Source organism: Ixodes scapularis, unplaced genomic scaffold (genome assembly GCF_016920785.2).
Source record: "Ixodes scapularis isolate PalLabHiFi unplaced genomic scaffold, ASM1692078v2 PGA_scaffold6__148_contigs__length_123643588, whole genome shotgun sequence".
NCBI classification, from domain to species: Eukaryota; Metazoa; Arthropoda; class Arachnida; order Ixodida; family Ixodidae; genus Ixodes; species Ixodes scapularis.
In genome coordinates this window covers 114,407,975-114,431,882 of record NW_024609881.1, presented here as the reverse complement: position 1 = coordinate 114,431,882, position 23,908 = coordinate 114,407,975, and the positions used below count along the sequence as shown (strand labels likewise).

Genomic DNA, 23,908 nt, shown 5'->3' with positions numbered 1-23,908 from the left:
CAGAATAGTAGCCAAAAGTTACAAGTCATCGAATAAGTTTGGCGCGGGATTCTCTGAAGCTTGTGCTTGTGTTGTGGTGTTTCATAGCGCCTGATCGAGTCGAAGCTAGTGGAGGGGCAATTCATCTTTACCGCTGCGTGTCTGTTTTTTTAACCAAGTTGTTGCGATGTCAGTGACTTCAGAGTGTATTATTTAGGAAAAACGTCTCACGTTGTAAAACATGTCGGCGAAACTCAGAAGCAAAATCCTGAACAGTTTCCAGCTTCGTGGTTTCTCTTTACGAAGGTGGGTACTGGCCTTTTCTGGCTCCGAAATATCCTTATGTCGTGCCCTGTAACTCTAATGTGTATCACGAACGAGATCATGTCGTATTACACCTGAGACTGCGGTGGAAGAAATCGGAAGAACTTTCAGTAGAAGGAACAGACGTTCTTGTGTCTGTTGTCTGTTGAGACGTTCTCTGTGTCTGTTCCTACTACTGAAAGTTCTTCCGATTTCTTCCACCGCAGTCTCAGGTGTAATACGACATGATTAGCTACCACCAGCTCGCCTGCACTCTCACCGTCTTTTCACGAACGAGATGGCGTACTTTTGGAACTCCCACAATCTTGGGGAGGGTGGGACGGGAGTGTTGTGAAACCGTTTCACTGCCAAATGTTCGTAGAGAATGTTGAGATAATTCAGCACATACATAATTATCTTCTGTGACGTGTATCATCCTGCCGTTACCAAAGACGAGATAAATTTAGTTGGAGTTTTATGGGTACAGTTGCTCACTGGGTTCAGTTTTTAGTACTCCTGAATACAGTTAAGAAAGAAATATTAGTAACTACCGAGAAATAATGTAGCCTAGAGGACTAATAGCTACCATTTTGCTACAAAAGCTCTATTGCACACACACAATGAAAATTTAATCTTCGGCTTTGGTGATAAATGGACTAGCCGGCACTGCAAATTTGGCAGCATCTCCACAAAAACTTATCATTTTTTAAGGAAAGGTTAGGTTATAGTTATACAGACTGGTATCATATTCAAGAAATATTCCTAGTCATATGTAGAGAAAAAAGAAAAAAAAAACGAAAGAAATTGCGTTCATCTTTCAGTCTCATGTGCAGAGCAGAGTGTGATTCAGTTGGTTCAAAATTAAATTTTTCATAATGAAGGAGCTTAATAAAAACGAACTGTTGCAGAAAGTTCTTATGCCAAGCCCTAACCTAGGTGGTGAAATTTGAAGCTTTTCTATACCCCCTTGAGCAAAATACATAAAACCCGACTTTGTTGCTCTGTGTAGTACATGCACCGCCTCGTGTTTATGTGCCAAAAACACCCATGCTAAGAGAGCTAGAGATATCCGAGACGGAACACCTGAGTCTTGTGAAACCTGAAAGGATGTACTGCGAAATGTTTTTGTTCATTCATTCATTCAATTTTCCTCACTCCCAGTTACTCAATCGTGAACCTCTAGCAACCTGCTTACACTATCACTTCGGCTGGGCAAACACGGCTCCATTCCGGCATTAACGAAATTCAGCGACACACTGTTTTTCTTCCAGCGATGCCAGCAAATATCTCTTGGAGCTTCTGGAGCCTTTGGAGGAAGACAGACGGACCATGTGGATTAATAACATTCTGACATGGCTCCAAGAGCAGCGGCTCGAGTCGGCTCTGGTTAGCCAGCAGACCCTAGCCAAGTGCATCCAGGAGTGGTCCCATCGGGGAGAAGAGGACAGCCACAGCCGCGAGGTCACCGTAGTGGACGCCTTCCAACTGTCGCCCCTTTCGTACAGGCGAGTTGCATGCTAAGACGTTATTCGTGGGGCTTAAAAGGTAGTTGTGGATAGATCAGCTCGGACTTTAGAAATATACTTGAACACGAAGAAAGAAAGGACGGGAAAGGAGAGACAGCTGCCTGCCAACAATGTTTTCGTGTAAACTTCTTCCTTGTGCATTTTCTTTTCCTTCAATTGCACTAATAAACAAACACTACTGATTGACCGTTTCACCTGCCGCACTTCTTCTTTAAGATTGACCGTTTCACCTGCCGCACTTCTTTTTTGTATTCCTTCTTTCCCAAAACAGCAGTGTGGTGGAATGATCTAACAGAGCACATCGTCACCGAGATTAACCCTGATAGCTTTTGTTCGCTTATCAGCAGCCATTTAGGCATTGTATGACGCGACTTCTTGTATGTTGGCAATACTGTGGAAGAGATTATTTTTTGTTGCTTGATTTACAATGTTTTATATGCTTGCACTGCTGTGCATGTTTTTTTTTTTTTTTTGTGTTTCATATATGATGTACTTATCCCCCCCTTATGTAATGTCCTTCCCAGAAACCTTTAAGGTATTTCAATAAATAAAGAAATATAAAAATTTACATACAAACTCAACTTTTTTCGTCATGGCACGTTGGTGATGCGTCGAGCGCACTACCAGTCTGGGGCTGTGGGCAAAAGTCACCATCTGTGTTGTTTTGAAAGAAACCAGACAAAAATGTCGACCATCTCAGCTACGGTTCACGCTTTTGCAGCCCGAGCGACGTTGCGACTGAAAATTGTGAGCGAAATCTCATCATGCGAATCAGGCTTTAGCGCCCATTCTGTGGCGTCCAAGCGGAATGAGTCGCCGGATGTCATATTATTCACGCGAAGTTTTGCAGTGAAACAAGGCCTCGGTAATTTCGCTAAGGCTGCTCAAGTAGTCAGACATTGCCAGGAAGACATATCAACAATTCCAATGCAAAAAAAAAGCACCAGGACTCACACAGACGCCGGCAGCATCGCATTTCAATGGTTTATTTATGGGCAACAGCGAGCTTCTTGCCCACACTTCATCGCGCGGTGGCGTCCGCTAGGGGCGCTCCGGTTTGTTTGTAAACATGAGCTGGCCTTTAGAGACACAGAAATATCTAAAATGATTGTTTTTGAACTGAAACGCCACAAGCTCATGCTGCTGCTGCTGTTCTGGGCGTAACATTTCATAGATATTGTCTCTCCTTATTTCTGAATGGCTATAGACGGGAAGCTGACACATTCTTCCACACATTCCTCCTGTCCTTTCTTTCTTCATGTTCATGTATATTTTTCAAGTTGAAGCTGATGTATTTATAAGTACATACAAACAATCTTAACTGTTAACCGTTACTCAGATTTTTTTAAAAGGTAATTGAGTTGTGTGTTTGATTAACGTCTGCGTGTTTCTTTAGAGTTTGTGTTTGTTTAGTCAGCTCTATTGCGTGCCTGGTGCCTCCGCTGTCGATGAGAAATTCAGCCGGTGCAGCATCACCTCTAGCTTTAATGGACGTCATGCAGTCGTGACACACAACCGCACGCGTTTTGTCAAATGCATTCGCGAACACGTTTCAACTGGCGTATTCATTGTCCCGTCCCACACGTACATCAAAAGTTGTCATGAAGTGGCAACAAACGACGTCATAGGGGCCGACGTGTCATGCCGTCAGACGTTGGTCGGGCGTAGGGCCCCTGCAGAAATTACGAACGAACGCTGGCGACGCGGCGTCCCGACTCCGGGCCGCCGAGTCTTTCGTAGACCATCGAGCTGGGGAGCGGATCGCAGCAAAATGGACGTCTGCTACGTGCACCACCGCCGCTGTTACGTCGCGCGTCTGCGACGTCCTCCAATGGAAATCGGGGGGGGGGGGGGGGGCTGCTTTTTAGGACTTTGCAAACACGCCGGTCTGGGGTGCGTTCCAGGAATCATACCGTTACTGACGGGTTTCTGCACGTCATCCGCAGTGTCGACCGCAAAAAGTTCCTCCCGAGGGACGGGGCCCGCAGTCCGAAGCTCTTCGGGGACTCGGACAGCAAGGCGTTCCTCTTCCAGGAGCGCTACTGCCTCGTGCTCCAGAAGACGGCGAGGCATCCGTGCTTTGCGACCAAGACCTGCCGCGTTTCGTCCTCCGAAGAAGCCGGGAGCTCGTTCGAACTCCGGAATGTCGAGCAGCTCCTGGGAACCATCTCGGAACGCGTCGTCGTGCTCGGAATGCTGACTCAGTTTGAGCAGGTGAGCCGTTTCCGGTTACCTGTAACCCTTCGATGGCCGTTGCCGTATTCACATTTGAAAGTGGCCTCCCAAATGCAAAACTGCACACACCGCCGGGTGTGATGTGTCTTTGGTGAACTCCAAACATTCGCACATTGTTTCACATTGCTGGGCTATTTAAAATTTTCAAGTTAGATGCTCACTTCTTATAACGACTGCTCTGGCGGCAGTGCCAGTGGGAGCACTGGCTCTTCTCATTTACACTTCCAACGCTTTTTGGGATTAAATTTAGAGGATGAGAATTCACCATCCAACAGAGGAGTTCTGTAAAGTGCCTCCGGTTAGGAATCTGAAGCCGCTGGAATGTCGCGGAAGCTAATGTGCCAATATGAAACTGAATGTAAAGAAAGGGTAACAACCTTTTGCCTTCGATATTTTCCTTTGATGCTTCTAGACCTAAGCAGCTCGCAAGCACTGTACGTGCCCCCGCTAGTTAATTGAGAGAAAAAAAAACTGTGTATTTACCCTTTCTTCCTACTATTCGTTTGCAAACAAATCCAGGCCACTGGAAAAATGCCCTGGGGGAAAAAACTCTACCGTCAAAGGGTTAAGTGATTCATGGTTTGAGAAACACCCGGATTTGTGTGTTGTAACTCTTTGCATGTGTCACTATCAATAAGAAATGTCCTGAGTGATTAATTTCTGATGGTTTGTGGCTGGATGCTCCCCTCACGCTGTTTTGCTCGAAATTATTAAAAGAGCCTTTTGGACCATCGATGTGTTTGTTCTAACAGAATCATGAGGTATACCAACCACTCTGCTTTCCTCCACTGTAGCTATGTTAGATGTATATAAATTTCATAGCAGCCTTTTTTGATTTTTGCAGAAAGGACCCCCCCCCCCCCTTTCCACCTTCATAAAGAATTCACAAGTTTTCAATTTTAGGATGCTAAAAGTTTGATGTGTATAGCACCTGCTTTCATCTTTAAAAAAACGACAAAAAAAACTAACACATTAAATTACAGAGTACTTATAGCTGCAAGTCTGCAAAGCAACATTTAAAACTGTTTGCCTTGTAGACTATTGTGATTAAACTTGTGCTGTCCCATCTGGTTAAGTTAAACTAACATCTAGACCAGTTTTGCTTTTGCTTTTTTTTTTCGTTTGGAATATTGCAGTTACAGTGGGCTCCATGGCACGTATGTTCTTCTTTATAGCGATGATAATGAAAACTCCCTTAGCCGCCTCGGCGGCTCCGAGGCGAGAGTGCCGTCCTACGGATCCCCAGGTGGCGGGTTCGAATCCCGACCGAGGTGCCCGCAATATGACGGAGGCTTATTGCGGAGAAGACGCCGTGTAACCAAGCTTTCGGTTGCACGTCAAAAGATCCCCAGGTGGTCCAAATTAATTCTCAGTCCTCCGCTGTGGCGTGCCAGATGCCCGTCGTAGGTTTGGCACGTAAAACCCCCAAATTTGACTTTTTTTTTTTTTTTGAAAACTCCCTTGCCAAACTGTGCAGTAAAATAAGCTACACCAAGTCAGGTTTCACTCCAAGTTTCCTCGAATTGCTGAGAATTCGGGTTTAAATTAATGCCGAGACAAAAAAATGTAATGTATAGGACCCTAACCCCTTAGAGGGACACTGGCAGGGAATTTAGGCTCGCCAAGGTTTTTATTTGTACATGACATATGAGAGCCCAACTACACAGAATGCAATTTGCAGCTCGAACTTTGTTTCCTTTCTGCCCGAAAACCGCCGATAGAGATCTGGGTCGTTTGAGTCACGCTCACTCTCTTCCCCATGGTCACATGCCGTTTTCTATGGTTTAGACACAGCCAGCAAGAATAATCAAAGTCGTGGGTCATTGAACGTACACACTCAACGCTAAAAATAGACAAAAAATATGATACCCATTCTTTATGGCTTGGGAAAAGCTGCAAATACGTTGATTGAGAAAAAAAAAATAAGTTCCACAGCAGCGTGGCATCCGGTAACTTTCTCCTCTATATTCCTTCTTCCTCCCTAGTCCAGTTTTGGTTTCAAGCAGTTGCATTTTTTTTTACTTTATTAAAAATATATGTGACGCTGAAGCAAAATATTGATTGGATAGTCTTCTGGCACCATAGTAGATCACCTGGCAAAATATTTAATCTTTTTTTGGGGGGTGTCAGTGTCCCTTTAAGTGCCCTGTACGAGCTAAGCTCGTTGGCGGCTTTCTGGCTAGAAATGTCATGGAGGAGCTCAGCTCGTCCAGTGCTTTTTAGGTAGCCCTCAATTCCATGACTAGCTACGCTCATCCGAGTGTTTTGCGGCGCTTTTCATAGATGGTAACACTTGTCTTAGTTTGTGGCTTTATTTTTCCTACTGTTGGTAGGATAAATGAGAAGATACTCTGGCAACAGTCATTTAAAATTTGTGTCGCTAGCCGACGTAGTATGCGGAACGTCAGTGTGAAAAAGAAAAGTGATCGCTGAAGAAAGCTCAAGTGACTTGGAAGAAGTTGAGTTTTGTTTGTCTAGTGAAGACGATGATGACTTTGTTGCTGAACTCAGCTCTTCAAGTGAATCCGATAACGACTGCAATTTGGACTGTGGCGGCGACTTTGACTCCTCCAGGCATTCCGCAACCTCCAATAAAGTTGGCACTTAAGGGGGTTATTCAACTGTACAAATAATTTATTAGAATTCTAGGGCTGGAAGTTACTGATCCTTACCAAAGTAAGGCAGCTTTCGAGTCCAGAAACTTTGACAATGTCGTGCCGATTCCTTGTTCGTATGACGTTTCAGGGCAAATATTTTCTGGAAGATCCAACTGGTTCAGTTGCGGTTGACGTCTCCAAAGCGGTATCCTTTTCTTTGTTTACTGTTTGTAGCATCACAGTGTATTTTTGCTGCTTCATTTCTTTGTGTTTGTGGTGTACATGAAGGGTCTCAAAATGCTGTCTTTATTGCCAGCGAGTTTGCATCTGCTCCTGGAAGCTTAGACTTCCTTGGCGCACCTTTGCACTGCTGCATGCGACTCCAGGGCCCCGCGCTGGTTTCAAACCGAGGGACAAAGTCTCTGGATGATGTTGGTTTGAGGCTTATATATTTTGCTGTCCGGTACAGAGTTCGTAGCCAGCGCCAGCGGGATATCAAGTAATAAGAATTCTCCGTACAGTAAAACAAATTTTAAGTGAAGCTTCAGGTTCGTGCAGCAGCAGTTTCCGCTGGTTATTTCGACCTCCACTTACAATGACAATAATGATACTGTATTTTCTCTGAGTAATGGAAGCTTAGCTTAGCCGCACACTTTTCCACTTTCAATCGTACATTGCGTTTCACTGCCGTGATACTAGTATGAAAGAGTTTTTTGAAATTCACTGGAAGCTGTCCTTCAAACAGGGTGTTCCGTACAGTTTTTTACCACCTCCACCACGGTGCCTTGTTACACTCCTAGGCCTGTGAGTATTGTTTCTGTTCTTCAGCTAGTCTGTTGTTGTACGCCACATTCCCAATGTTGCGAAGAATGTGCATTATCTTTGATGGCGCCGCCAGACGTTCACGGAAGGGCTCTTCACAGAGAGTAGTTTTGTACTCGCCGAAGGCCTCTACGAGGACTCCGTGTTCCGCATCGAAGCCATTGGACTCCCGCCCGTCGAGCCGGCTTCAGAGACCCTGTAAGGAGTTTCTATCAACTTCGTTTGCATAGAAAGCTGATGCAACAGAACCAAAGACTGTTGTTTCGTAGCTGCGTCACGTCTGCCGTAAAATACTGAGCAGCCGCCAACGCTCATAGAGTGCCGCGCTTTTCTTGGGAAAATAAACTATGCATTGCCGAACACTGGGTTCCGGCCCATAGCGCTAACTGTTAGGAGGACCAGATGCCAGTGCTTCAGAACTTATTGTCATCTGATTATATAGTTAGGAGTGATTTTCGGAAATTTTCAGCGAGAAAATGGTGCCCGTTCTCCGTGGCAGACGCCATCATCTCCATGTGTTCGTGGGCTAGATTTGTTTAAAATTTCTGAATATCGTGTATAACTTTTGAATCGGATAATGGCAAGTTCTGAAAACATGACGTCTGGTTCAGGCCCTAGTGTTATATTAGGGTGGAGAGCGAGCATTCGGCGATGTACGGTTCATTTTTGTGGGGATAAAAAACACACTTTTCTATTCTGCCAAGTTCCCGGTGTAGTATGTCCATTGAAAGTAGTGTAATAACTTCTCGCGTGCTTTGAGCAGAAAGTACCTCGGCAGCACCACCATCTTTTCCAAGCTCCCGGAGAAGGTTCGGACGAGGCTCGAAATCGAAGATCTGCCGCCTGATGCCATGATGGTCTTTCTCTCGGACGTCTGGCTGGACAGTGCCAAGGTGAGGTTGATCGCTTTCGCGCCTGACAGTTGATGTCTGAGAAAATCGTGTCGGCTTGTGACAGTTAATGTACCTTGAGAACGCTCACCCGAAAGAAAGAGATAAATGTTGAAAATACGGGGTGGACCATCTTTTTAGATGCCACAGCAAACATTTATAAAAAATTAGAGATAAGCGTTGGGTCCCCCTCACTATAAGCCTCGTGAAACAAGAACCGATACCGCAGATTGTGGGCACAATAAATCCGTCTTCCAACTCCCCTGTTTCGGGAATGAATACTGCACTGTGCGAACGCAGCAGATTTGTGCTTCACGGTACTACTACAAACAAGCAAGAGCCTGCTACAAACTCGCATGTCACGGGAACAAATACTGCAGATTGCGGACATAGCAAGTTTCACGGCGCGATAGACATGCGGGAAACTGAGAAAACTTGCGTACCACGTGAACAGATCGATCTGCATGCACAATATCTGTTAGGCAGGTAGGTAGGTATTTATTAAAAGACGTAAGGAAATACCTACCTACCTACCTACCTAACATAAATTGCGCATGCAGATCGCAGACAAAAAAAGCGGCAATCAGCTACGAACTTGTTCGTTGCAGGATTGCAGATAGCGAGGTTGAGTGACTTCCGTTGGGCATTGAGTGATCGATATCCGGCAGGAATCGCGAGGGGTGGGGTTGTTAAACAAATTAATTTAGACCAGAAACTGAGCGTTTCTGGTCTAGAATCATGTTGTTTAACACCTAAGACTGGTGCAGAAAATAAAAACTTTAAGCCGAAGGAACAAATGCAGAAGGGAACGTTTCAAACTCAGCTAACTGGTTTATTTCTCGAGCATCCTATGTATACCCACACGGCCACTCACACCCACCCACCTTCCGTACAGAGATCTCCTTTGTTGACAGCATTTCCTATTTGAAAATGCTTTCAGTCTAGAAACTCTAGAAACGGTTCGTTATAGGCAGTATATCATTATATGTGTTATCGTTATATACCGTATTTACTCGCATAATGAACACACCCCTCACAACAAACATAAATATTTGGACTTTTTTTTTTCTCGCGTAATGAACGCATTTTTAATTTTCAACTTCACGAGTGTTGAACTGCATCCCTAGCTAGCCGGCTAGCCACCAAGCCGGCCAATCATCTTTTGCCGCCAAGCCAAGCCAAGCCGCTCTTGTAATGGCTGCAATTTTGTGGTTGCGGAAGTGATCAACCATGAAACCGAGCGGCACGCACGCCTAGCAAAGCTAGGGTCGAGGATTTGCCCAGCCCCAGACGTGCTTCGTCCATCGGATGCATTGATATCAACAAACGTGCTGTCGTCTGTGATCCGCTTTCGAACAGTAATATCGTGAAAGTGGTTAGGCCTAAAAATGGTCATGTCGCTCTCCGTGCTGAGTGAGCTTCGTAGGGCGCTTTTTCTTCGGCAAACCGACACACCAAAAGCACCTTAAAAAAGTTTGCTATTTATGAAGCATGTTTGCTGTGGCACGCTCACGATCACTCATGGGCACGCCTTCGTCAGTGGAGATGTGCCGCAGTACCCTGCCATGTCATAATAGCACCTGAAATGACATTTGCACAAAGTGCACAAATGCAAAAATGTTACCTTGCATAATGAACGCACCCCCCAAATGTGTGTCCATTTTTAGGGGAAAAAAGTGTGTTTGTTATCCGAGTACATACAGTAAGTGGATTCCACTGTAGATGGTTTGGGTGGAGCTGGTCATCTGGCTACTGGCTGGCAACTGAGTGAACGTATTTGTGCAGGTGTTGGACAAGCTAAGGGTGCTGTTTGCTGGCTATTCCCAAGCCCCGCCCACCTGTTTCGTGTTGGCGGGAAACTTCCTCTCTCGGCCAATGGGAACGCGGAAAGACGCAGCCTTGCTGGCCGGTGGGGATGCACGCTCTTTGCTACGACCATTGTTTGCGTTTTTGACGGAACCTCACTTAAGCGTCTTCTTAAACGGATGCTGAATTAAGCTTCTACAGCATATAAACTAATGCTTTCAAGGCACTTTAGACGGGTCACAAAAATTGCTTTTTCGACGTATTGCGCCGCAGTTTACTACAGAGGTGCAAGCAGGGGCGAAAGTTTACAGTGAAAAAATCCATCGGCTTGCACTTCCTTGACGCTGCGCACACCACCTGTTGGCAGCACTTCTCAATACACGTGCATCGTCTGCAAGGTGGTGTCGTAGATTGCCCTGAACAGGTTTCCATTTTTTCTTTTTTGAACAAGGTAAGTTCATTCCTTGATTTTTTTCGCCGTAAACTTCCACCACCTGCTTGCACCTCTGTAGTAAATCGCAGCATGACACGTTGAGAAACCACTTTTTGTGGGCCGTCTAAAGTACCTTAAAAGCGTTAGTTTACCTACTCGCTGCCGACCGCATTTCCGAGGGCTGATAAGCTGGGCTTCTTTCCAAAACGTTTTGGATTACATGGCTCTTGAAAAAGGTTTCTCAGTAGTATATTGCTTTGGTTCTACAAACATGTGAAAGGCTTTTTTTTCTCTCTTTTTTTTTATAGCCTTTTCTTTTGGGAAAACTGGTTTCGTAGGAGCATATGGATTCTTTGAGGTGCCCCAGGCTGTTTCTCTGCACTACTTAGATTCTCTCGACACCTCCTGCTTCTATTGCACCTTCTCAGCTAAGACCCAATTCGTGCACACAGTCACTGGTGCCTAAATATGAGTGAAACAGTTCTTAGTGTGCAATGTTTTTAGCAATGCTCGTAAGATTCCAAACTGTTTCAGTTATACTGCAAGAAGTGAAAGTACTATGCAGGCAAGCTGGTTAGGGTTTAGATTGTCTCAGGGTTTAGGTTATGATGTTTTAGGTAGATGGATGGTAGCATACAATCGAACCCGGATATATCAAATTCAAAGGAAATCATAAAATAGTTTGATATATCAATAATTTGATACTATACAAAAATATGTTAAAGTAAGCTCGAGTTGAAATTTCATGGCGTCTCTGCTAATACTGAAGGTCGCGACAAACGGGAGCTTACCGAATAGTTCATCCAAGAGCCACTAAATGCAGTAGAGCGTAGTGGGCGGGGACCGCAAACACCGCTGCACTTAACGCGCGTGCCTGGTCGAGACCTCCACACAGCATAAGCGACAAAACATGAAAATAAAAAAATAAATAAAAAATAAACGGAAAAGCAAGGCACATAAAACGAAAAGTGAGCAAGAAAAAGAAAGCTCACTAAATTCAGACAGCAAAAAAAACCCAAAAAACCAATAACGGCAAAACAAAAGGGTAAACAAAGGTGAGGCGGTTAAAGTGGGATTGCACAACCGTTGTTAACACACTCGTCTTGCCGAAGATCTTTTTTTTTTTTTTTTTGTTGATTTTATTTTGGGGCTAGGGATTTGCGCAGCATCAGCAGTGTTTGGGGAAAGGGCGCTGCCACTGCGAGAGCGGACACTTCCTGCTCTCCCTATGTGCACGTGCGTGCCCTTCCCCTTGCTTTTGCCATCCTCCACTTTTTTTTCTTTTTTTTTATGCTTCATTGTTGTTTTTTTTACACGACTGCTCTTTTATGCTTCATTGTTATTTTTTGTTTACGACTGCTCTTTCACTGTGTATCTTGCCGCACGTATGCTGGCTTGACGGTCTGCCAGCCCTGTAACACAAGCGATGTGCTTGCCACTGGCGAAATTGGATTGAGGGAGAAGCAACCTGCAGTCGGGCTTCGTTTGCTATATCGAGTGCCCCCGCCGTGGGAGTTGGATACAAAAAGGCAATGCTCCTATACTATCACATGTGATTTTCAAGGGGATGTTTGGACTGTTTGATATAAACAATAATTCGAAATACTTGAGTGTGATGTAACCGTGCTCGACTGTATTTGAAAAAGCTTCCCAACAGTATGAAAAAGGGTGAGAGATCTTTCGAGCCCAGAATAGCAGTATACTGTATTTCCTCGAGTAATAGCCGCACTGTTTATGAAGAAAACCTGAGGGTTCGATTTTTCGCGGAGCAGACAGATTGCCAATCACCGCGATCGACAGCATGATTACAGCTGTTTGCAGGTAACGTCTTCATGTGAAGATACCATCTGTGAAGATTGCATTTGTATGGACAATCGTGTTCTTGATCTGGTTATTCGCTATGTTATTTATGCGCAACGCAATGATTGGCTGTATATTTGCTCTGTGGGAAAGTGCACGCAAGGGTCTTGTTCATAAATAGTGCGGCTATTACTCGAGTAAATACGGTAGTAGCGCCACATGGACACGCTTCTGGAAAGGTGCGTTACTCAGAGCGCTTGCACCTTCTGGTCTCTGACTGCAGAGTGCTTCAAGAAGCTCGCCGACCTGGTTTTGGAGTTTCCGCAGTTGCTGGAGCACTCTCAGTTTGTGCTTTTGCCTGGTCCGATGGATCCCGGACTCTCCAACATTCTGCCCAGGTCACTTCCCACCCTTTTTGCCCATTGGTTTGCCGAGCACAGCGTCGAGAGATGTGGCATTCCCGCGAGTCCCAAGAACCGTACGATCCCTCGCTGTAATGATTACGGCTCGCTGGTTTCTGTCTAAGAACATACTTTAGAAATGAAAGTTTGAAACAAAAGAATTGTAGGGGTGTACGAATATTGGTTTGAATTGAATAGCACAGCGTTTATCACTAGTGTAAAATCCCGGCAGATGCCTCACCCCCGAAAGATGGCCCGTCCCCTATTTTTGGCTCGATTTGCTATATTTTTTTTAAATGCTGAAAGATAGCACACTTTTAGTAATAGTAGTGTTGGGATCAATGATGGCCTTGGCATAAATGCGGCTAGTTAGCTATGGCAAGATATAAGAGAACGTTGCTGACTGGTGTGTACAGTCATCTTTGCTACGTTGCTCCTCGCCACCATAACAAGCCATGGAAAGAACACATGACCTAAAAATATAGTTTTTTCAACTTTTTTTGGTTGTACACCGAAAGTTAGCCCACTCCATTATTTTCCCCCGACTTGCTCTTGATTTTAGGGTAGAGGTGTGCGAATATCAAAATCTTTCGAAGCAAATCGAATCGAATAATAAAGGTTACGAATCGAATCGAATCGAATATTTTCGAATACGAATAGTAGTTTCAAATAAGGAGATATTTGAAAACAAATATTTTCTATTTGATGTGAATTAAACAAGAATGCTTAATAAAAAACACAACTGGAATTTTTTTTCAACAAACGTTTATGAAAAAGTTACTTTTATTGCAATAAGAAAAATGTCACACATGTGACTGTTAAAAAAAAAAACAGATGAAAAAAAAGATCAGTCAGTAAAACACCATTCCTTGAGTGAGGTTAGAGATCGTAAATTAAAGTGCAAAAGTGAAGGCGGGTCGGCAAGCCACAACGCAGTCGGAGATCGCATCGCGGACGAAACAAGGCACTTGAGCGTAAACACAAGTACACAAGCAGTGGCAGGTCCGCAAGCCGCAATACAAAGTCGATGATTGCGTCTCTACTTTGTGCGATCTCTTTTTACGCTCCTGAACGCAACCACGTGAACGTAAATGGAAGTACACAAGCGGAGGCGGGTCGACAGGCCACAGCAGAGTTTCAGATTGCACGATCGCGCTGCGCAACCGCACTGACTATGCACCATCTCTTTCCGTGTGCAATAGTTCTGTCCATAGACGGCGCCACAAAGATGCAATAAATTAAAAATATGTTTTTTTTGGTGGGGGGGGGTCTCACTTTTACCAGTGAAAACGGGTAGAAATAAATAACAAAAGGAATACTGGCAAACTGATGAACCGGAAAATCAAGCGGAAAATAACACAAGCCAGATATCACCGATAGCCGAGGTGAGCCATAAATCCATATCCGAATCCATAGCACCTTGGCTACTGTAATCACTGTAGGTACAAAATCATGAATATATGGTTGTGCTACATTAAAAATGAATGTGGACAGGAACGTATACAAGACGTCGCGGGCGGACGCCCGAAACGTCGTGCGGTCCGTCGCGACGATGCATGTGCCGTTGCAAATCGTAGTCCTTCATCCTATCTATCGCAGCGTTTGCGCCACGACCACTTTGCCTACTCTGCAATCCGGACATCACGGCAAGCAAAGGACAGATCGCGCTACCATGTGCAAACAACTTTCCAATCCTTCCTACAAAAAAAAAAAAAAAAGAAGACACTTAGTTGGTTGTGTAGGTTTGCCAAGCTTGAAACCATAATGCGCAGTTCAAAAACAAAACAGAGAACTCGACCGCAAGTTGACACTAATCAATGAGTTCCGCGTTATTCGTAGTTTTCGAAGTATTCGAAGAACTCGAATAGTTCGAACAGCGAAAGGGCGAATCGAATCGAATAGCAAGCATTATTCGCGAAGTATTCCAAGTTTCGAATATTCGCACACACCTATTTTAGGGATATTACGGTAGTTTTAGCACTGTTAAAGGACACATGCAAAGGAAGAAAACTTTTTTTTTTAGACAGCTTAGATGGAAAAAGGATGTCATAAACAATTTTACAACGAATAAAAAAAATTTTTAGAGCTATATTTACGGCGCTATACGAATTTGTAGTTGGCGCTTGCGCGAGCCGCCGCTGGTCATGTGGTAGGCCCGCGCAACGCCGCACGCTGAGCGTTGTGCGAATGCCGCTTCAACGCGTTCCTCCACGCCGCCGTCGCCGCCGCCGCACAAGTTCGTCTGCTTCGGGGCGCCGCCGCCGTTGTCTGACCGGCGCACAGGTCTATCACGTCTGCTTGCGCTTTTTCAGGAGTTTCCTTTGGGCTCTAAAAGTTACTTATTCATCTTAGTTTTTTTGTTATACTTCCAACAAAGAAGAATAAGTTACTTTTAGAGGCCATAGGAAGCTTCCGAAAGAGCGCAAGCACCACGTCACAAATGTGGGCCCGTCAAGGGCCACTTTTCCGCTGCGCCCGCCGGCGCCAACTACAAATTCGTATAGCGCCGTAAATATAGTTCTAAAAATTTTTTTCTTGGTTGTAAAATTGTTTTATGATATCCTTTTTCCATCTAAGCTGTTTAAAAAAATGTTTTTTTTTTCCTCTGCATGTGTCCTTTAAGAAAGCCTGTTGTAGTGGCTATCCTTTACGCTGTGAAGGTCACAAATGATGCCGTGCTATTCGATTGAAACCACCATTCGCGCGGCCCTTACTAAAAAATGTCTTCTTCGTTGTACTACGACGAGTGAAAGGATTGTTCGAAGCTTTCCAGTTTGCCGACGTGGCCTCTTGAAAGTGGAGGGACATCCCTGTCGGGATATCGGTTTATGTACCTAACAATAGTTTCTTTTTTCCAGAAGTGCGAGTTTGTTGCTTGGGGTGCGGACCCGTTCACTTCGTTATAACGAGGGATTCCTGTGTGTCCGTTTTTTGGAATTCGAATTTTGCAAGGCGCGCCAAATGTGTTTGGCCTTACGGCCACACCCTGTAGTACTTTCTCCTGGAACATATGGAGATATGTTCATTGCCATTCACAAAAGGAGAGCAATGGACAGCAAGGTACCGGTGCTTATCTTTAGACCTTGTAAGTCCTTGTAACCCTGCACCGGGTTGATTGAATACAACCTTCAGAAGCTGAGAATTCCGGGGCGGATCCAATTTCTAAGCCTCAAGTTCTCAGTGAATGGCACTAATTGGCTTTCTGCGTGCTTTGCCAAAAAATAGGTTCATGTGAAGAGTGGTTGTTTGGGCGAGTTGGTTTGACATCTTATACAATCTTGTGTGCAGCAAGGACGAGGACAAAAGAAAAGAACTGGGCACAACAATGCGCAACTTTCAACTGAATTTTATTAGTACACGTTCCGGTATTTATAGTCTCAACCAATGCCGTGGATGTTGTCATTGTGACGATGGTTGAGGCTATAATTACCGGAACACATACTCAATAAAATTCAGTTGAAGTTGTCATTGTGACGATGGTTGAGACTATAAATACTGGAACACATACTTCCGCGCGCTGCCTACTTGGCCAGCTGCGCGCGCTTTAGGTTTGTGGGCGTCCAGCATTGTCATCACTTTGCGACCATGAACCAGCTGAAAGGGTGTCACCTCGCGCGTGCTGCGCGCGCACCAAAATGTCACGAATGAAAACTGAAACAAAGAAAATAACTGAAAGAATTGAAACGTTTAATGGGGCGAACTTGTGCCCAAAAATAAAAAGGGAACAGAAGAAAGCAGAGCGTCGCGGGTGTCGAAGTCGGTGTGACATTTATGGGTCAATTGAACTGAACGTTCAATTAAACGTTCAGTTTAATCAGTCCTTCACCGCCTCGTCACTTGTCATCCATGACAATATTTAAAAAAAAATTCAGTTGAAAGTTGTGCCTTGTTGTGTCCTGTTCTCTTTTGTCCTCGTCCTTACTACGCACAAGATTGTATAAGAAGGTTCATGTGCTTTTCTCCATATAAAACAATACTAGATTTACATTTGCAATTCATCTTCAAATGCTTGTCAACTTGGGTATTCGACTCCGAGTCTGCCAGATTAGCTGCGAACACATTTTTTCGCCGGAGGAATTGCATTAGTATCCATCTGGGCCGCCAATTTTTCAGACTTTCCTTTATTGTACCTCACAAGTCAAATGGGTTGTTGGTCCTAGTCGAGGGAATCACACAAATCAGTTCCTCAACGCACCGCGATAAGATTTGGTACAAAGGTAGCAGAAGATGGTGCATTTTATGCATAAAGATTCCAAAGAATAAGCTTACCTCTATATAGAGAAAACAAAAATTAAGAGCCCGATTTCACTATCTAGGGCACCTGTCTGCTAACAAAGATGTCTGATTGACACTACAGCCAACAGGTGTTGGAAGGTTGAGAGTGAGGGTGCAGGCACTGATCCCGATTGGCAGACAGTATTTTTGAGTCGGGTGTGGCTCAGGCTTTTCCGGGACGACGCACGATTTTGTCATTTTTACTAATTAAAATGGTGAATGGATACAACGCCGTTATGAAAGATTCTTTGTTGGGCTATTTCGGCTTGCCACTATCTCTCGGCTCTTGTACCACCCAGACGTCTCGTTTACAGACAACTGCCATGGTGCCGTGGTACCAAACTCGTGCTCTAATTTTTTTACTCTTTATACTCAGCTAGGTTCATTCTTTGAAATTTGGATGCACAAAGCACGCCATCTTAGGCCACCCCTGTGCAAAATCTTAGCTTGGTAAGTGAAGAAACTGATCTACGGTCTTTTCGGGGGCACACGACCCATTTGACTCGCGCGGTACGTGTGTTGCATGATTTATTTTAAATGTTGCAAGAGTGTGCTACCAATTCATCTTTTGGCAAATATGTGCTGCCACCTAGACACATGACTGGGTTCGAGACATGGTGACTAGGAAACAACGCGCACGCAAGGCCTCTCCCGCCCGCTCCACACCAAAAACATCAACTACATAGTGTTCGCCCATTGAGCCGCTGTGCTCTAGATACGGCTCTCCCAATCTCGCCTTTCTCCACATCGTGGGTTATCTTCTGACATAAAGTCGACAAAAAGAAACCATCTTCCCTCTCTCCTCGGACAGAAGGAAGAGAAAGACGGTACTAGAACCATTTACTCTCAAACTGATGGTTCTACAAAAGGTCCATTGCTTTTTCGGTGCTTGTTTTGCTCAAAACCGAGCCACTGGCGCTTGACCGCAGGCCAGGGCTACCCCGGACCTTGGTTGAAGAGTTCACCAAGAAGGTGTCCCGCTGCCACCTGGCGAGTAATCCCTGCCGTCTGCTGCTTGGCGGCCGAGAGGTTGTGCTCTTCAGGGAGGACGGCGTCGCGAGGGCATGTCGTAACGCACTTCACTTGCCCTGGCAAAAAGGGGGGCTGGATGTTCCTCAGCTGGTATGCTTGGCACTCTGCTTTGTAATCGTTGAGCGATTGATTGACTTGCAAATGAATGGTAGATTCATTGATTGGCTCAACCACTGATTGACTGCAGTGATCAATTTACTAATTAACTTAACTAGCGATAGACGGCAGTGGTAGATTCATTGGTTCATTCAACTAGGAATTGACTGCAGTGGTAGATTCATTGATTGACTCAACTAGGTATTGACTGCAGTGATAAATTCACTAATTGCTTCAGCTATACTCAGTTTCACAAAAGCAGGCACATAGCCAGGATTTTGTTTCAGGGGGGCCCACTTATGACAAAATGCTGTATGAGGGGGAGGGGGAGAGGAGGACCCATGCAAAATGGAAGATTTCAGGGGGGCCCGGGTCCCATGGGCCTCCCCCCTGGCTACGTGCCTGCACAAAAGCATTATAGTCCCACAGGAGAATGTCCTAGAGATCGAAACGACGTCCGAGAGCTTGACGCCAAGTATGGCGCCTAGGATGACCTCTCGGACGACGTCGAGACCGACGCCTAGAGGACGACCTCAAGGACGGCGTCGTCCTTGAGCATACGATTCAGTGGCACGTGCTTAATGACATATTTTTATGGCCATCTTTCGGGCACGCCGCCGCCGCTTTTTTGTGCAATGGGACAAATAAGGCTTTCACCTTAGTAACTTGGCAAACTGTGGAGGCTGCGGCCCCCGCGACCCAAAAAGGGCGTTGGAGCAAGGCACGTGATAACACTCCATGGTTGAGGCCACCGGGACCTCGTTACTGCCAGAGCAACCGTGCCGTCCGCGACAGAAAGTAGTTCTGGGCTTCTTTTTCTTTTAGTGGCAATTGAACTCGCCCGATTCTATCTCTAACAAGAAGATATAAAGAATAAATAATCATAAATTTATGAGTTTCAATTATATTCAAACCAAAAAAGTGACCGCATCCGTATCCGGTCGCAATATTTTTCTCCTTGTAGCGCCGTGGCCGATGGCGATCGTCGGCGATCGCAGCCGTGTAATTGGCCGTTTCTACCCAAAACATTACATTGTGTCCTAGCACCAATCACAGATTCGCGGCTAAATATAGCGTATGGTTGTCTCATGAACTGTTTACGAAGGGCTCGCTATTCTAGCGAAAGAAAATGTTGCTGCGGTGGACGTCCATCCGAAGTTAGTTGATTTCGGAGCAGACGACTCTTGGCTAGCAGACGACGGCCGGTCTTTCTGGGCCTCGCATTTGACGTGGTGACACATGCTCCCGTGATCTCGGGTCACGTGCCTCGCTCAGACGCTCTTATTGGGTTTAGGGGTCCTAGCCTCCACAGTTTGCCAAGTTATCGTGAATTGAGTATAGTGATTGACTGTCGTGGTAGATTCATTAACTGGCTCAACTACGGATTGACTGCAGTGATAGATTCGCTGATTGTCTTAACTAGGAATTGACTGCACTGGTAAATTATTTGATTTTCATTAACTCAACTGGGGATTGACTGCAGTGGTAGATTCACTGATTGGCTCAACTAGTGATTGACTGCAGTGGTAGGTGCATTGATTGACTGTACTGGCAGATTCATTGATTGGCTCAACTAGGGATTGACTGCTGTGGTAAAATCACTGATTTGTTCAACTACGCGATTAACTGCAATATGCTCGTCACCTTGAAAAATAAAAGCAAGCTTGGCTCATCTGCAGTGCAGTTCTAAAGTTTTGCTGTCAGACAAAGAAAAACATTTTTGCATTTGAAAAATGTATTTTCTTACTAGCAAATAACCGACCCTAAATGCACATGCATACAAGTATATCGTAATTCACCGCATAAAGTGGAAAATTAGTCAATTTTTTTTTTTACAGTTTTTGGGGTTACAACAGGCTTACCTAATCTCTCATCGATTGACAACTAATTAATCGCCACTGCTAGTTTATTCATCAATTCACTCTTGGAGGCCGATGCCACTCGTAAGCAGAAAGATGGAGTCTGGCATTTTACGAGGTGCAGCTTGAACGGTAGTTGAGGATGCCATTTCTGCTGCCAACCCCCCCTTCCCGTGTCCTGCAGTACACCAAGTGCCTCGCTTCGAACGCCCACCTGTGCCCGCTCAACCTGGGGGTGAGCCCCGTGTACTGGGAGTGGGACTTTGCCCTCTGGCTCCTGCCGCTTCCCGACGCTGTGGCGCTGGCAGACTCCCACGACCCCTTCAGCGTCGTCCAGGGCGATTGCCTCTTCTTCAACCCGGTGAGGCGCCGCTTCCACGCACCGTGAACACCCGGTGCCCTTTTCGGCACGGTTCCCAAAGTCGCGGCCACTCCGCCGACGCGTCGTACGGGCTGCAGATTGAATCGAATGCCAAACTCTATTTGCACCTTGTTCAAAGTTTTATATTACGTTCGCATATGTCTACTTTTGATGCTATTTCAACCTGCACCTGTAGAACGGTGGTGCTTGGACTTGCACCGGTGTGCCTTGCTTCTACGCGACGCACGTTAAAGATGCCGGGCCAGCAGTTGTGCTGCGCTGGCTAAATTTCTCATTTACGACGGAGACACCAGACGCTCATTGTGGCCGACTAACTTCGCGCCGTCTAAACGTACATGCAACACAATCGTTTTTTGCCGGTGGAGCTTGGGGGCCGGGGGACTTGCCTGCCATGAACGTCTTTCTGCGACTTTCAGGGATCCTTCCCCAAGACAGACTTCTCCTTCAAAGTCTACCTGCCGGGCTCCAGAACTGCAGAAGACAGCCAGATCTCGGAAGATCCGTTCTGACTTGGCTGGAAGTTGCGAATGCGTTTTTTTTATTTAAAGAACAATAAATTATTGTTTTCGAGGTCAAACTTCGCACAAGCCTGAAGAATGTGTCGTTATTTTTTGCCGCCAATCAGCTTTCCTGCAGTGCTTCTATGCAGTGCTGCAAACCTAGTCTGCAGTGCTTCCAAGCCGTGCTGCAAAGCACGTGCAATGACCTCAAGATTTGTGGCCTGCTCTTTGGTGCTCCTGAAAGGTCAGGTGGTGATACATATAAGATGAATCAAACACATAAAAAGTTTGTTTTCTCTAGACAAAAAAAAAATTACAGTATTTATAGCTATATCATGTCAACAAATTTTTGTTAAAACGACACTGACAGCTTATTCATGCTCGCCAAGGTTTTTTTTTTTGTACATGATATACGAGAGTTTGACTATTCAGAACACAATTCGCGGCTCGAAATTAGTTTTCTTTCCGTCTGAAATCCGCCGATCGAAAACTGGCCAGTTTGAGTCGAGCTCACTCTTCTCCGTGGTCACGTGCCGTTTTCTATTGTTTAGACACTACAACCAAATATAATCAAAGTTGTGGCTCATCGAAGGCACATAATACTAAAAATAGAAAAGAAATACAATACCCATATTTTGTGGCTTCTAAAAAGCTGCAAATACGTTCATTGGGGGGAAAAAGGCAGGGTGCCGAACCGGTCATTATTTTGGTTCGGGTTCAGTAGCGTTGCGTTTTTTCCGGTCCGGTTTAGGGTAGCGCACATAATATCATTCCGGTTATCGGTTTTGATAAGCGCGAATCGGTTCCTAACTCGACCTTTTAATATTGACTGAGCACTCTCTGCAGCCTTTTCTAAGCACGAGACACTTGCAATAGACCCCATCCCAATACTACTACCTCTTCAGGCAGATATGAAAACTGCACAGTGACGTGCACAAAACACCATTTATGTGGCCAGGCTATTACTTGTATAGGGAGTATTCACTGGGCACCATATTTGTGGGTGCTGTTTAGAGCGCATGCTCAGAACGAGCTCACATCAATAGGCTGCTAAGACCGGCACTCTTGATGGTGCCTAAGGCACGTTGCAAAATAACTGTAGAAGCTCTCCATCAGCATGCGTTCGGCATTCGCGCACACAGCTATGGTCACCAGTGAATACTCCTTATATTACTGTCCTTAAAGTGAACTATATATAAGTGATCGGTTTTCTATTTTTAGTGTCTTTTGCACATGCAGCTGTGCAGTACTTAAAACTCTGCCAGAAGAGGGCGTATTTTTGGGATGGGTCTATGGACCTTTCCAAAACAGAGCTTGTGGCCGGTGCCTTCTTTAGTTTTTTGTGTATAGTGCATGCTTTGCTGGCCTTCCGAAGCGCAAATACGCACGTGCTGGGCTGTGAAGATCACACGCTGGGCTGTAATTTTGTGAACAGTAAAAGATCTTTAGCTAGATCGCTTGTCCTCCATATGTTTTGGTTTGTTTTGCTTGTTTTGCACACACGTGTTTTTATACACGCTACCTGTTTTTGGCACCCAGTAAGATGTCGCAGCTATGCCCCAGAGTGGCTGACAGGGGCACGAGAGGAAACAAATGTGCCGTAAAACACAGAAACAGGTACGTCGATTGCGCAGTTGGAGTGGTTTAGCTAATCCCGTTAAGCTGTGGTTGTGTAAATGACCGGGCACGTGAACACGCACGTATACATAATGAGATGTGACTACATCTTCACAGCGCTTCGGGTTCCGGCGGAAAAGACACTCTTCTAAAGATCTCGTGATGATGCTTTGTCTAGTCACTTTGACGTTTTAGTGCAAACAACGCTCTATGCAATTGACCGGTCTGAAGGACTCGGACCGGCTCATTTGTACCTGTCAGCCACCGAACAAAGTTACGGTGATGCCACCACAGCGAACGACGTTTCTCGAATATTCGGTGGAAGACGATGAAAGAGGACTTGAAACAAAAATGAGAAAATGGTTGAACAGGCGACATGCTGGCCTTGCTACTCTGACAAACCTACAAAAAAATAAGGAGAGACCTACCCCTGGCCTCCTTCCAGGGCTCGGTGCGTCGGCGAATCATCGCCGAGTAACGTTGCCTTCGACAACCTATTGAAATGGACCCCAGGCGACCCTATAAACTATACTGCCGAAGCAGCGCGGTACTTGTCCCCCCTTCCTTCAGGGCATCTCTGCACTCAAGCGGAAGCTCACGTGATGCGCCCACGGTGCTCGATTGGCTAAATGGCTCATCAGCTGCAACTACGGTCCATCTTGAGGTCAAACATTCGCGGACGGACTCCGTGCCTACAGCGGCGCAATCCGCTTTGACACTTAGACATTTCGTAGCCAAGTGGCCAAGTGGTGCTTTGAAATAACTGCCACCGTTACCGCGCCGCCAGGGTCAGTCCAAGATACAAACCAAAGTTGAAGCTCTCCAGGTGATGATGTATTTTTGACTACGTATGCAATAAAAACGAAATGTAAAAATATTTCACCGTGTGTAGGATTAGTTTTGGCAACACAAGAAAAATACACTCCCGCAACTTTTCCAATTTAGTCCAATTATTGACACATTTGGCCCTGAATCGTTTTCGTTGAACCGGTAACCGCCACATCAAATTATGGTTTCGTTCTGGTTCGGGTTCAATATGAAGCGTTCAATTTCGGTTTCGGATTTGTTCCGGTTCAGTCAAAAATAACGGTTTCGATCCGGTTTTCGGTTCGGGTTCGGTGCGACACCCTGGAAAAAAGTATCGCAGCCACGTGGCTTCCACCAACTCTCCCCTCTTTTAGATTTTTTCTTCTTCCCCAGTTCAGTTTAGATCTCGAGCAGTTGCGTTTTTTGACTTTATTAAAAATATATGCGACACTGTAGCGAATTATTGAATAGGTAGCCTTGCAACACAACAATAAATCGCCTGGCAAAAGCAAAAAAAAAAATTTTGGGTGGTGTCAGTGGCATTCCTC

At 45.3% G+C, this 23,908-nt stretch overlaps 1 protein-coding gene across 1 annotated transcript; it reads left to right on the top strand.

Annotated features, from left to right (window-relative positions):
* The first annotated feature begins 16 nt into the window (after positions 1–16).
* On the top strand, positions 17–21,023 carry LOC121838297 (DNA polymerase epsilon subunit 2-like). The gene is made up of 11 exons (XM_042294464.1): positions 17–285; positions 1,554–1,787; positions 3,755–4,022; positions 6,789–6,845; positions 7,539–7,660; positions 8,226–8,355; positions 10,138–10,261; positions 12,675–12,789; positions 17,997–18,189; positions 20,239–20,415; positions 20,853–21,023. Exons 1-11 carry the CDS (start codon positions 221–223, stop codon positions 20,943–20,945), a joined length of 1,578 nt encoding a protein of 525 aa, XP_042150398.1. The 5' UTR covers positions 17–220; the 3' UTR covers positions 20,946–21,023.
* Positions 21,024–23,908: the final 2,885 nt, after the last annotated feature.